Below are 14,649 nucleotides of genomic sequence, written 5' to 3'. Positions count from 1 at the left end.
GGAGGGGGAGAAAGAGGGGAGGGGCCGGGCCCCTTGTCTCCGCGGCTTCTCTTCTCAGTCCGCCCGGGGAGGAGGAGGAGGAGCGGGGCCAGCCGCCGTTGCCGCCGCCGTCGTCCCAGCCTCGCCCAGCGCACCTGAACTCGCCACGCCGCCCTAGGCCCCCGCGCTGCGTCCCGCGCGCCCCGCGTTCCCAGCCCGCGCACAGCGCTGCCTAGGTGCCCCGGCGGGGCGCGTCCCCCGGGCCGCCTCCCGCTCTCCCGCGGCTCGCGTGGCCGCGCCTTTGTGTGCGGCGGCAGCGGCTCTTGGCTCCTCGGCTTCAGTCGCGGCGCCCCTCCAGCCCCGAGTCCCGCGCAGAGTCCCCTGGCGCCCCCGACCGGGTGCCCCCGACGGTGGATCTAGAGACTGCGAGGAGGCGGACACCGGTCCCGGCGAGCTCTAGTCCCGGCCCCCGGCCCCGGGCCCGGCTCCGACTCCGGCATGGATGTGAGGTTCTACCCGGCGGCGGCCGGGGACCCCGCCGGCCTGGACTTCGCGCAGTGCCTGGGGTACTACGGCTACAGCAAGGTGACCGGGCTGGGCCGGGGGGCGTCGGGAGGGTAGCCCCTCCCCATCCTGGCGCGCCCCACGCTCCAGCTCACCTCGTACTGCACTTTCTTTCCCTTCTTGCCTTTCTCTCCACGCCTTTCCCTTTGCGCCCTCATCTCTGTCCAACTCTCCCCCTCTTTCCTTTCTACCCATTTTCTCACCACTTCCTTTCGGTCCTTCTGCTGGCGCTCCCCTCTGCCCCTCCAGCACTCCTCTTACCCCCAACCCCCCTTTGTTGCACCAAACAAGTGAAGAACCACCCGAGGACTGAAAGAGGGGATTCGCATGGTATTCTTTGTTGTTATTAATAAACAAGAGTTCAGCCCCCCAAGGTGGGGGGGAGGGGACGACACTTGGGCCCCCGATCTCGCGGTCAGATGACCTCACCCCCTCCCAGGCTATCCTACCTCACGTACCCACCCTAGAGCTGAACCCTGGGATTGCTTAGGGAAGGAAGGGAACAAACTTCTGAGCGTCCCCTGGACCAGGAAGGGACGAAGCCGTGGGACCCCCGCAGGTGGCCTTTGCTGCTCCCTGGCTTGGGCCCTTTGTACCACGGTATGGAGGTGCCCAGTTCTTCCAGGTTAGCGCTAGCAGTTCCCCTCTTTTTTTTTTTTTTTTGCTTGGTGTGTGTGTGTGTATGTGTTAAGTTTTGCATTTCGAGAACTTTGGTGTTGAAGACCCCCACACCAGTCCCGAAGGTCACCCCACCTCACGCCCGAGGGTCACCCCACCTCCATCATCTCCTTCAACTTCGAGGAGCAGTAAATAGTTTCAGGTGTTCTAAGGTGGATTCTAGCAGGCCAGCTGGCAAATCAGAGCTGTGAGTTTGGTAGGACCTTAAGCCTTGGGCTAGGCCCATGTTCTGTATCCTTAATCCTTCAAAAAGCACCTGGAACTAACTTTGGGGAAAGCATCACCCCAGGGTGAAATTCAGAGAAAGAGCTGGGCTCTGGATGGTCTCTGTGCCTTTTGAATGTGGTTTTCTTTCCTTTTCTCGCTGCTCCTCCCTCTTTCCCTCTTCCCCCCTTTTACATCGTAGTTTGTTTATGATTGCTTGGATAACAGAGGAGGAAATAAAGGCGCCAGCTGAAAGAAAGGTGCTATAGAAAACTAATGAATAAATAACAGGAAGAGGAGGAATTGTATCTTGAGTGAGGAACACTTTGCTGTGCCCTGTTCCCGTCTATTTGTTTATACTCCATTCCCAACTCCGGTGCTGAAGTTTGTAAAAGACCATTCGGGTCTTTCAGCGCTCAGCCCCGTGTAGCTTTCACCAGCACCGCGTCTGGCACTGAAGAGACCTCCTAACAGCTATGGAACAGAGGGACTTTACTTAGTGTGTTCTAACTCTTTGGTGGTCGCAGTGGCTAAGCGTGATTTGTTAAGCATATAAAGAGAAACAAGCAAAGAAAGGCGTATCCCCTGTAGCCAGAGTTAAGGTTGAGTTTGTGTCCTCTGATTTTGGATTTGCTCAGGTTATTAAATGTTTTAAAAAGTTCCCCATGTATGCTCAGTCAGGGACTTAGGCAGCCTAATTAAGTACGTAGTGTTTCTGAGAATCCACCTAATTGTTCCAGCGGGGTGTTATTTATCTCCTTACAACTTGGTTTGTGTATATGCAAGCCTTGTCTATCTGGGCATGCTCTTATTTTTGGAAACCATTACCTTGCCTAATGTAACTACTTCTTTCTCTGATTTAAGATCAGCAACACTCGAATAACACCAAAATAGAAAGCTATTGTGCTAATCCAGTCACTGCAAAGCGTGGCAAATCTCTGTTCACTAGGATCCCAGGGGGACTTCAAGGGACCAGAGGAAATTGTGGGTGTTTTGTGCATCAGCTCTTTATTTTTTGAGAAAGGCTATTTTGAGTCCATTTAAACTCAGAACATTTATTTCAGAGAGAGTATATAAGGCTTGAAAACAGCTTATTTATTGAAATGTTGGTCAACTTCAGGAGTGAGCATGCCAGTTGGTTTGCTGTCAGATTCTCTTAATGCAACTATTTGCCTGAGATAACTTGCTTTCTTAGTAATTCAGCAATCTGGTGGTCCTAAATGCTGTGTGGAACCAGTTTATGAAAGATACAGTGCTTCATATTGGTAGCAATCCAAGTGGTGCTTATTTTAAGGAATGTTTGTATCTGTTTCTTAACGCAGTAAAAAACACTTTAAACTTAGCCACAATAATATATTTTGCTAGTCCTAATTTCAGGAGCAAAAAAACCCAATTTTATTTCCTCCGATTTTTCTTTATAGAGAGACTGCAGTACAAGAGGAAGTATTAACTTTATGAGTATAAAACAGCACGTGCTAATTAAAAGTTTATAGCATTTTGTTTCTCACAGCTAACTTGTGTGTGAAGTGGTACTATTCATTAAAGGTTTATATTGAAAACATAAATGCTAGCATACAAAGGCGTGCATTTATTTTATATGAAAATGCCTGGAATTTTTTAATCTCTCCAAGACTTTTCTTGATATGTTATCTTTCTTGTTGAGAAATAAGGTTTTCAGGAGAAAGTATGTTTTTGCACTTTCTTGTTTTAATGGCCATCTGGGAGACCTTAGAAGAAACCCAGAATCCTGGGCTTAGCAAGTCAAGAGTTAGCGCTTATCTTTAAATTTATTTACAAACCGTGAATAATAGGACTTCATTCATTTCTCTCTTTAACAAATGACCAGAGTCCTTTGTATAAATTATATGCAAGTGTATTATCTTTACAATCTGTGAGAATATGGGTCCTTTTTAAATGTCAGCACCATGAAAGTGTACTCTTGTCTATGGAGAAGGGATGAAAGAGTTTTGAGGGTTCAAAAGTCATTGCAAGTAGTAGAATAACTTCAAATAAAATATAGTCAAGATCATTAAAATCAGTTAATAATTCATGAACCAGGCACTGATGTATAAACTTGAAGCCATCTCTATTTTCTAAGGGCTAATTTCCATTTTAATTTCAAGTGGAAAATCTGTTTAAACAGTTTTTTTTACTGACGCGGCTATCAAATTAAACTAAAACCTATAGATTAAAAAGTAAGCGCTGTATATTCCTCAAGTGAATTGATGAACCACCAGCAATATAGCTGGAATTTTTCTTTCCCTGGTTTCAGTCTGTCTTTTCACCCGTAAGAAAATAATATGCAAACATACGGGTTAGCATGTAGTTTTCAGAAGTCTGCTACCCCAAAGTGAAATGATTGTGTTTAACATGGAATGAAATCACACAGTAAGTTAATTATGAACTTGTACTAGACTCTCCTTACTGGTTACTAGCTTTTTCTGTATATTCTTAGATGTCTTCCCTCCCCCTTAAAAATATGACTATTAACTAATTGCCCTTAGTCAATAGATTAGTCTTATATTTTGATTATTACGTTTTAGCCACACAGACCTTGCTTTGTGTGTTTTTGGTCACTCTGCTTAATTAAGACATTTTGGTATTTTTGCATTTACTCTACCTCATTGGGACTCTACCTTCACTAGCTTGAATGGTAAAAGGAACTGAATCAATTTGTCATTTGTCTATTTCAGACTGTGGTTCAAATTGAGAACAGTTTAAGGAAGAGATTTGATTGAAACTCTTCTAGCAAGAGAGCTAATGCTTTCATTTCTAGGGCGTGGAGCATTGCGGTGCTGAATTTTCTGAACAGATTGAGAGATTTCCATCTTCTTCCATGTCAAGTCTTCAAACAAGATATTGATGCCACTTTGTGAAGGAGAAATAAGGTTTTTATAAAGATCTAGAATCATGAACTCAAACGTCCATAGGGATAGTTAGTCAACTTATATAAAAGTAGTTTATGGTCAACTGAAGAACATGCCCCACTTAAAGGGGTGGCTTTGTTTACCCTTTTAGGTTGCCATGCCATCATTGGAGACCAGTATCTTCACATATTGTAATCATTTTGTAAAGATTTTTATGGGAAATACCCTAAATTTTAAATGTTGGCAGCAAATTAAGATATCAGTAGACTTGGTGTTGTTGTTAAGTGCTGTCGAGTCAGTTCCAACTCATAGCGACCCTGTACAGGGTTTCTGAGGAGCAGCTGGTGGGCTTGAACCACCGTTCTTGTGGTTTAAACTGACCTTATAGTCCAGTGCTTATGCAGATTGGGACCTCCCCAAACAGGCTTGTGCACTCCTGTTTGGCAGCTTTTGTCTTAGACAAATTCATATGCAGATGAGGATCTAAAAATAGTCTTTGAATAGTTCTTTTATGGCTTATGCTCATTTATGGTTTTTATGGACAGTTTGATTCATGCATGGATAGTTTAGTTGACTGAGTGGAGAAAGTGGAGAGCCCAACTATTTTAAATACACCTCTAATCTGATCGTTGAGACTCCTGGTATGGCGCTGTAGGATCAGCCCTAGACTGTGAACCACAAGGTTGGTGGTTCAAACCCACCAGCTGCTTCTTGGAAACCCAGGATCGCTATGAGTCGGAACCAAGCCTATGGCACTTAACAACAACAACAATCTGATAATTGGGATTCTGTCATTTGTTTTATATTCCAAGTCAGTCAGTGGAGATGGTTCTAGATTACCCAGTATTGTTGAATTGGTTCCAATTCATAGCCACCCAGAGTAGAATTGCTCTATGGGGTTTCCAAGACTCTAAATCTTTGCTGGGAACAAGTAGCCTTGTCTTTCTTCTGCAGTAGCAGCCCAGTGATTAACCCACTATGCTAATAAGGCTCCGTGTTTCGCTTCAAGAAAATGCAGCCTATAGACAGCATTTGACCCACTGCTTGTTCTTATATGGGCTGCTCACTAAGAATGTATTTACCATTAAATGGTTGAGAAAAATTAAAATAGTATAATTTTGTCTAAAAATTTTATGAAATTAAAAATTTAGGGTCCATAAATAGAGTTTTATTAGAGCCCAGCCATGTATTTTTCAACGTATTGTTTACGACAGCTCTTACCTGTATTTTACCTACAGAATTGAATAGTTGTGACAAAGAGCATATGGCCCACAAGACCTAAAATATGTTTGCCAACTTGGTTCTGGATAATCAGACCCTTTGTTTTGATAATGATTGTCTTTGTTCGAGTCTTGGCAATAGAAGGAAAATCCAGTTAACAAGATGTTATCACTGGAAAGATTGTCGGTTTTAGAATGTTTCTCTAAGTGGTTCTAGAACAGTGGGTTCTCATCCCTCTGTACATTAGAAAACCTGGTAATGGATGGAGGATTTGTAAAAGATACTCATGCTGTGGCCTTGTCCCTGAATGGCTCAGTATGAATCTTTGGGGATGGGACTCAGGCATTAGAGATTTCTAAAAGTTCATTAGCCAATTCCAGTTTGCAACTAGGGTTAGAAATAGAATTGGGTAAACTAATCTATGGAATCTGGTGTGGCACTGTAGGATAAGCATTGGACTGCTAACCACAAGGCCATTGGTTCAAATCCATCCATTGCGCCTCGGAAACCCTATGAGTCAGAACCGACTCGACAACACTTAACAACAACAAGACCTGGATTGTTGCATGGTATCTTCTGTTTGCCCTTCACATGGCATGTAGTGGTGTGTCCCATAGTTCATTGTGTTTCTATCATCTGGTTGTCACACTCAGCACTCTATTCCCCTCTGCTCTCAGGAAGCATCTGAGTTTGAAAATATGAGTAAGAAGGTATGAGCAGTCTCTCTAAGTGATGACATTAGACAAGCAATGGATAATACTTAGATTGGGTGAAATGATGTTGCTTTTACTAGAGGCATGTAGACCAAGTGTAACTCATTGTATGAGGGGGGCTTCACAAAGTTTGTGGAAGAATGATCTTCTCATTCCATTTTTCCACAAACTTTTGAACTTCCTGTGTATGGAGGGAAGTGATGGTGGTGGTAATGTGTCATGGAGTCGGTTCCGACTCATGTGACCCTATATAGGGTTTCCGAGGCTGTAAATATTTATGAGAGCAGAAAGCCTAATTTTTCTCCCGCAAATGGCTGGCAGTAGTTTCGAACTGCTGTCCTTGAGGTTAGCAGCCCGACTCGTAACCACTACGCTTCCAGAGCGCCTTATGGAGGGAAGTAGATGACGTGAAAAGACATAATTTGTGATGCTCAAACCTAGAGATGATTGTCAAAGACTTCTGGACCTCTAGAGCTTCTGATTGGTAGATCCAAGGTGGGACCTCCAGGGATAGAACGCTGAGGATCTGCAGAGCACGCTGAGTACTGTGGCCTAGAGTGGTTTTAGAATAAGGATTTACTTTAGTATAAGAATGCATTGGGCTGCAAGTAGCAATCTCACCAAACTGTGGCATAAATCACAAGGACCTTTGTTTTCTTACAAAGGAATCTTTAAGTAGGCAGTCTCAGCTATTTTGGATCTTTTAATGATGCCTTCAAGGGCCCTCTGATTTTCTGTTTCTTCTACTGTCTCCTCATGGTAACAAGGTGGCTGCTGTAGCACTGGAAATTCCATCCTCACATATAGCATGCAAAACAGAAAGCACAGTAATGGTGGTATTCAGGGGTGTCTCTAGGGTTGGTGTTGCCCATTCGGTAACTCATGGGGTCACTGCCCCCCTAGGGACCATACCAGACCATACAGAATCCTTGTTGTTGTTGTTGTTGTTGTGAAGTGCCGTGGAGTCGGTTCCGACTCATAGCGACCTTGCACAGGGTTTCCGAGGCTGTAAATCATTACGGGAGCAGAATGCCTCATCTTTCTACCGCGGAACCGCTGGTAGTTTCAAACTGCTGACTTTGCGGTTCACAGCCCGATTCGTAACCACTATGCTACCAGAGCTCCTTGGTAATGTTTCTTATCCATCTGCTGTTGATACTTAAGTACCACTCATAGTGATCCTGTATAGGATTTCCAAGGAGTGGCTGGTGAGTTTAAACTGCCGACTTTGTGGTTCAAACCGACATTGAGGTCCAGTCCTTATCCTATAGCACTAAATGTAATATTTCTTTCTGCATTGAATTACATTATTACATTATTAGTAACTGAGCAGAAGCCTTTTTTGATTTTTCACCTTTCCGTTTATTATTTAACTCTCAAAAAGTTTACTGAAGTAGGTTGAGAAATACTATTACCACAGTTTTACAGCTGAAAAACCAGAACATTTGGCAAAATTGGGCAATATAAAACACTGTCAATAACGAAAAAAATGAACAGCACATGCTAGTAGAATGTGCATATGAAACCACCTACTGTATTTGGATAATAGTGTTGATATTCGAAGTGTTACTGTATTTGCATAATAATGGTGGCTCTGACAGTAGCATGTTGTTGTTATGTGCCATGGAGTTGGTTTCGACACATAATAACCCTGTATAGGGTTTCCGAGGCGTGGCTGGTGAGCTAGAACCACTGACCTTGTTGTTCAAACTGACTTTGCAGCCTAGTGCAATAACCCGCAGTGCCTCATTGGTTCAAATAGTAAATGGACATAGAGTTTCACCTTAGTAGGCATACTCATACATTGTGGTTATATTAAGTATAGTGATATTTGTATAAAATATAAATTTCCTCTGAAACACTGCGCAACAATCTTATGGACTGTCAGTTTGGTGTCACAGTGTCATCCAGTGTGAGCTGTACCCGCCTGGTTCTTAAAAACAGTCCCGCTGAACTCTCCCTTTTATCTTATTGGTCAGAAATGGATTACATGGCCATTCTAGGCTAATCATTGGTGAAAAAGAAGGAAATCCTCCTGATTGACTTATCAGTTACATTTCATCCTCTGGGGCTGCTGGGCACATTATAAAGTGAGTCCAATTGATATTCTGTTAGCAAGGAAGAAGACTGTTGGGAAAATATCAGCCAACCTATAGTGTCTGCTACTGAATGCATTTGAAGAATTTTAAATATGCCAACTTTGATTTGATTGGAGTTGTACTTTGTGAAGATGGATCTAATCATTTGACTAGATTAGCATAGTATTTGAGTAAAGAAGACGAGCCCAGGTAGGATGCTGTTACATAGTTGAGATATAATGTGAGAAGAATTTGAACCTGGGTGACAGAAATATGGAATCTATGGAGAGGAGAGGAATACCTCTGGGTGAGTCAGGGTGCTTGAACTTGGGATCTGGAAGAATGATGCACAGGTGTAGAGGGGCCAGAACAGAAGTTGCTTTTGAAGAAAAGATCCAATTGATTTTTTTTTTTTCCAATTGATTTTTGATATTTAGGGATATTATTTCCACTGAATCATTCCACTGATGCAGCAGCAGCACGCTGGAACTGAAAGGAAGTTGAGGCTGAAATGCAAATCGTGTGTTCTATAGCACAATGGACTCCTTCCGCAGTCTGAAGACAGGAGATGCAAGGAGGTAGTCTCGGTCTGTAGGGTTGGTTCATATTTGCTAGTGAAATTTATAGTTAGTGAAGAAATAATTTAAGAAGTGATTATTTCTTAAAAAATAAAATTTGAGACTCCTACTGTACTATTTGAACAATGCTGTAAATTAGGAAAGAGCGTATATGCACTCGAATGTTGTTGTTAAATGCTGTCAAATCAGTCCCGACTCATATCGACTTACCTTGCAGTTCAAACTGACCTGGCAGTCCAGTGCATTAACTCGCGGCACCACACCAAAACTCCATGCACTATCATATAGTCCTTCTAGTTTAATGATTATTTGGAAAATTTAAAAAAAAAAATTGTGTTTTGGGTGAAAGTTCACACAACAGTTTAGATTCCCATTTAGCAATTTCTACAGAAGTTGTTTAGTGACATTCATCAGAATGGGGAACTTTTTCATTATTTGCATTCTGGTTGTTCTGTTTCCATTAATTTAGTTTCCCTTTACCTTTACATTCTCATTTTTGTTTTACCGTAATTGTTTACTGTTTTACTGTTTGTATTTATAGGTGATTTGTTGAAAAGGAGCGAAGTACTTATGCGTAATACTCATTATTTTTTGAGCCAGTATACTGTTTAGTTGCTAGATGACTTCTAGTATTATTTTCATTCTAGATTTGAAGACTGTCACAGGACAGTAGTCTTGGGGAGTTTGTAGCCTCAACCAGTCTGTTAAATCTGTCTTTTTATTTTATGGATTTTTGAGGTTCTTTTTTTTTGACATTTTACTTCTATCATGTCCATCAGTTGTGATCCTTATTAAGACAGGTGGTAGTGGTTATTGTTAAGTGCCGTTGAGTCAGTTCCAACCCATAGTGACCCTGTAAAAGGTTTCTGAGGAGCGGCTGGTGAGCTTCAACTGTCTGAGTCTTTGGTTTACTTTCTTGTTTGCCCTGGACAAGTAGAGACCAGTAGTTGTATCATAAATGACCATTCAAAGGCTTTTAAGACCCACAACACTGCTTTATAACTTAAGCTATAGAACATTATGAACTATATCAGTTGACTGAAATGTTCCATGAGACTCATCTTTCAAGCTCACCCAGAAATTCAACCACATGAGGAAAGTGTTCCCTATGTACTTTATATATTATATATACCTATACATACATACAAGGAGCTCTGGTAGCGTAGTGGTTATGAATCGGGCTACTAATCTCAAGGTCGGCAGTTCGAAATTACTAGTGGTTCAGCGGGAGAAAGATAAGGCTTTCTGCTCCCGTAAAGATTTACAGCCATGGAAACCCTGTGTAGGGTCGCTATGAGTCAAAGCCGATTCCACGGTACTTAACAACAATACATACACACACACACACACACACGCACACGCACACACATACATATATCCTGGTGTGGTGCTTTGGGTTAATGCACTGGACTGCAAAGTCAATTTGAACCTGAACGTTGGCGGTTCAAGCTCACCAGCTGCTCCTCAGAAACCCTATGCAGGGTTGCATGTATTGGAACCGACTCGAGGGCACTTAACAACAACAATGAATATATATATGTGTGTGTGTGTGTTTGTTGTTGTTGTTGTTAAGTGCCGTCGAGTCGGTTTCAACCCATAGCGACCCTGAACAGGGTTTCCGAGGCTGTAAATCTTTACGGGAGCAGAAAGCCTTATCTTTCTGCCGTGGAGTAGCTGGTAGTTTCGAACTGCTGGTCTTGTGGTTCACAGCCTGATTCGTAACCACTACGCTCCCATATATGTGTGTGTGTGTGTATATATGTATATATGTCCTGGTGTGGTGTTGTTAATGTACTGGACTGCAAAATTGGTTTGAACTGCAACATCAGCAGTTCAAGCTTGCCACTTGCTCTTTGGAAACCCTATACAAAGTCACTATGGGTTGAAGGCACTTAACATATATACAAGCTCTGGTATCATAGTGGTTAAGACTCAGGTTGCTAACCTCAAGGTCAACAATTTAAAACTACCAGCTGTTCTGCAGGAGAAAGATGAGGCTTTCTGCTTCCATAAAGATTTACAGCCTTGGAAACCCTGTACAGGGTCACTATGAGTTGGAACTTAACTCCACAACACATAATCAGTTGATCAAAATCAATTAATATACATACATACACTGGACTGCTAACCACAAAGTTAGCAGTTCAAACCCACTGACAGCTCCTTGGGAATCCTGTACAGAATCATTGTGAGTCAGAACTGGCTTGATGGCACTTAACGCCAACCTTGTGGTTATCCCAAAGTGCCACACCAGGACTCCATATGTACGTGTGCGTACACTCACATAGATACTGGAAAAAATAAAACCAAAACTTGCTATTAATGATGAAAACCTTAGAATACAAATTTAGAACCATGTCTAAAATTATGGCAGCAATTTATTAATTAAATTTTTTTTTAATGTTAGAAGTATAATTTCTAATGGAAGTTTATCATACACTAATGATGTCGTGAGTATCTTGTAGAATCTTTTTCTAGTGTTGTTGTTGTTGTTAAGTGCCGTCGAGTCGGTTCCGACCCATAGCGACCCTGTACAGGGTTTCCGAGGGTGTAAATCCTTACGGGAGTAGAAAGCCTCATCTTTCTCCCGCGGAGCGGCTGGTAGTTTCGAACCGCTGACCTTTAGGTTCGCAGCCCGATTTCTAGTGTAGTTATTAAGAAAGGACAAGATTTTTGCTATGCCTGTAAACTCAGGTGTACATATGAGGAGGCACTGGAGTTCAGGGAAAAATGGAATTAAACAATAATGGGAGTTTTCCATGAACTTTTTGAAGTCCCTTTGCATTTTGAGGGGTGGATTCAAGTCTATTGAAAAAGCCCTGCTTAAAATATAAGGCACAGAGGCATTTAATCAAGGTTGGCATGAACTTCTGACAGGTTTTATCTCCTTCCTTTGTAGTAAGTAGATGATTTTGTTTTCTTTGTTTCCTAGGATTGTATCCTTAATCTGTTTTGCAGGGAGCCAGTTTCTGTTAAATATGGTCCAGGCTTCTGTGAAGCATACCAACCATTGGAAACTAGGTTTTCATGTTTGACATGAATTCTATCTTTAGCCTTACCTTAATTAGCTTTCTTTAAGAGAATAGTTTGAGCATTTTGGTTATCCTTAAGCTTAGGCAAAAATGATGAATGTCAAGAAGTGTTTAATTTTACTCCAAAGCCAAATTTGAAGACTATAGCCTCAATGGGGAAGTAGATTTTAAGTTCTAGGCCCTTCTTCCCAATTTTAGAATGGCCTTTCCTACATGGGTTGAATTGTAAACCAAACCCAAAAACCCTGCTGCCATTGGATTTTGCTTCCAACAACCAGCGACCCCTCAGGACAGGATAGCTCCCTGTCTCCTTGGGCTTTTCAAGGCTATAATCTACACAGAAACAAACTGCCTCATGTTTTCCCTCATGGAATGGCTGGGGGATTTGAACTTCAGACATTTTGGTTAGCAGTTGAGTGCTTAGCCACTATACCACCAAGGCTTCTCAAAGTTGTACCGAAGAATATTAAAAATGATGAGTTTTTTTTAAACTGTATTTTCAATGGATGTAGTACAAGTAACTGGGCCATATTGTGATATTTTATTTTCCAGGTGATTTCTATAGTTAACGTATAATGAACAAGGGATTTTGATGTACAAGATGAGGGTTCCGCTCCTGTAAAGATGTACAGCCTCAGAAACCCTGTACAGGGTCACTACGAGTCGGAACCGACTCCATGGCTCATAGTGGAGGTTACGAATCGGGCTGCTAACATCAGGGTCAGCAGTTCGAAACTACCAGCTGTTCCGTGGGAGAAAGATGAGGCTTTCTGCTCCCATAAAGATTTATAGCCTCGGAAACCCTTTACAGGGTCGCTATGAGTTGGAACCGACGACTCCACGGCACAAAACCAACACCACCGCTGTAAAGGAATAGAAGTTCTATGTTCTTTCAAAAGAATCTCCTATGTATGGGAAGCAAAAGTCCAAACTGCTGACCTAACTAGAAAATTTTTAAGAAATCTATATGATTGGTTGGTAGTTAATTTTCTTAAAAAGGATTAGTTAAACCTAGAAATACTAGCACTTAAATACTTAGATGTATTTCACTGCTCTCTTATGCTTCCCTCTTCAATGAGAAACTATTTTTTTGGCTTGCTAAAAAAAAAAAAAAATCAAATAAAAGGATTTACTGGAGAACTGGTTAAAACTGTAATATTAGGAAAATTCTCTTGGATGCAAGTGGGAAAAGTGTTCAAACTGACTTCAATTCAAACAGAAAGTCCAGGCTAAATTTTGTTTCAGGCATAGCTGTATCCAGAATCTCAAAGGATATCATCAAGACCTTCTTCCACTAGCTCTTCTTTCATTGGCTTGCTTCTTCCTCATTCGGGTTACACTAAGTGATGGTAAAATGCCCAGCAGTAGCTCCAAGCCACATTCTCATAGCACCACCTCCCAAAGAGGGACCCCGGCTCTTTCCCACTTGTTAGACAAGGTTGCTGGGCCAAGTTTCATTGGGCAGACTTTGATCTCATGCCTGGCTCCAAGGCCCATACCTATCTCTGGTGGGGGAAATGCGTTATCCCCATGGCAACCACGTGGCCCAGGAGTGGGAGCAATGGTTTCTCAAACGGAAAGCAAAGTACTAATGTGGAAGTCACCACAGGGAAAGTGGATATGGGGGAGGAGAAAGCCTATTTATATTTTTAAATGAAGTGAAGCTTGATGACTTTGAAGATTGCTGAGGACTTGAATTGTCTACGCTTTTAGATTCTCTGTGAAAGCCAGAATTTTCCTGTGCGTATCCAGCACAGAGATAGACTAACATCATTGTTCTTAGTAAGCACTTGACTTGTTAGGAATGCCCTTCTTGTTAGGAGCTGAGATAGGTAGATATGTTCTGCCCTCACGTCAGGAAGCCTATAGTTTATTGCAGGGACAGGTGTGTATCTGTGTATGTTCTGCTGTGAAATGTGTGTATGTATTTGCATAATTATTTGCATGTAAGAGTGATGTTTATAGGTAAAAGGCCAGTGATTGGTGTAGGTAGACCTAGGAGATCATAAGAGGGAGCTCACTGAGAGATGACGTTAGACAGGAGTCAGGCTTGGAATAGGATAAGTAGGAGAAGTCAGATTTTAGAGACGAGAGAATTCTAGGCAGGGCTTCCTATTAGAGTCCTATGCCACTTGGTGTTCCCATGAAACAATCTATGGAGATGAGCTTGTGTCTTTGTAGAAGTTTTATAGGATATGGGAGTTGGGATTGAATGAGACCAAATTAGAGGTGTTAGAATGTCTGGTGAAAGATACAAGATTTCATGTAGCAAATACTATAAAGTGTTGGTATGTGTGTTTGCACACGTATGTGTGTGAATGTGTTTGCGTATGTGTGTGTACAGCTGTGTGTATATAGGTAGGTAGGTAAGTAGGTGGAGGATGACAATTTGAAGGTGGGGGAGGAAGAAGATATTTTCAAGATATCCGGAGAATGCAACAAACATTACAGGGAGAAAGAAGCAAGAGTTGGTCAGTTGATGTTGAAATGAAGGCTGTAGACAGAGAGGAGTTCATGTTGAAATGAAGGCTGGGCAGTATCTTTGTTGAGTTGAGCAGCAAGAGAAGATGACAGAAGAGTCCGATACATATTTCAGTGGAAGATTAAGTGATAGGAGAAGGAAGAATTAGAAGGGTGGAGAGCCATGGGAGGGAGAAGCAAACAGAATGGGAGATTGAGAATGTGAATGGGTAGGCAAAATCTACCCCTTGCCTCCTTCTCTATTATCACTCCCC

At 42.2% G+C, this 14,649-nt stretch overlaps 1 protein-coding gene across 1 annotated transcript in view; it reads left to right on the top strand.

Moving 5' to 3' along the window:
• Window positions 1-289: 289 nt before the first annotated feature.
• The window catches only part of TOX3 (TOX high mobility group box family member 3), a 173,699-nt gene continuing 159,339 nt past the window's right edge, over window positions 290-14,649 (top strand). The window contains exon 1 of the mRNA XM_006863514.1: window positions 290-564. Within this exon, the coding sequence (XP_006863576.1) occupies window positions 478-564 (87 nt within the window). The 5' untranslated portion in view covers window positions 290-477. The remainder of the gene's footprint in view (window positions 565-14,649) is intronic.

Source organism: Chrysochloris asiatica, unplaced genomic scaffold, assembly GCF_000296735.1.
Source record: "Chrysochloris asiatica unplaced genomic scaffold, ChrAsi1.0 scaffold00055, whole genome shotgun sequence".
Taxonomy (NCBI): domain Eukaryota; kingdom Metazoa; phylum Chordata; class Mammalia; order Afrosoricida; family Chrysochloridae; genus Chrysochloris; species Chrysochloris asiatica.
This window is presented reverse-complemented; position numbering and strand designations above follow the sequence as displayed.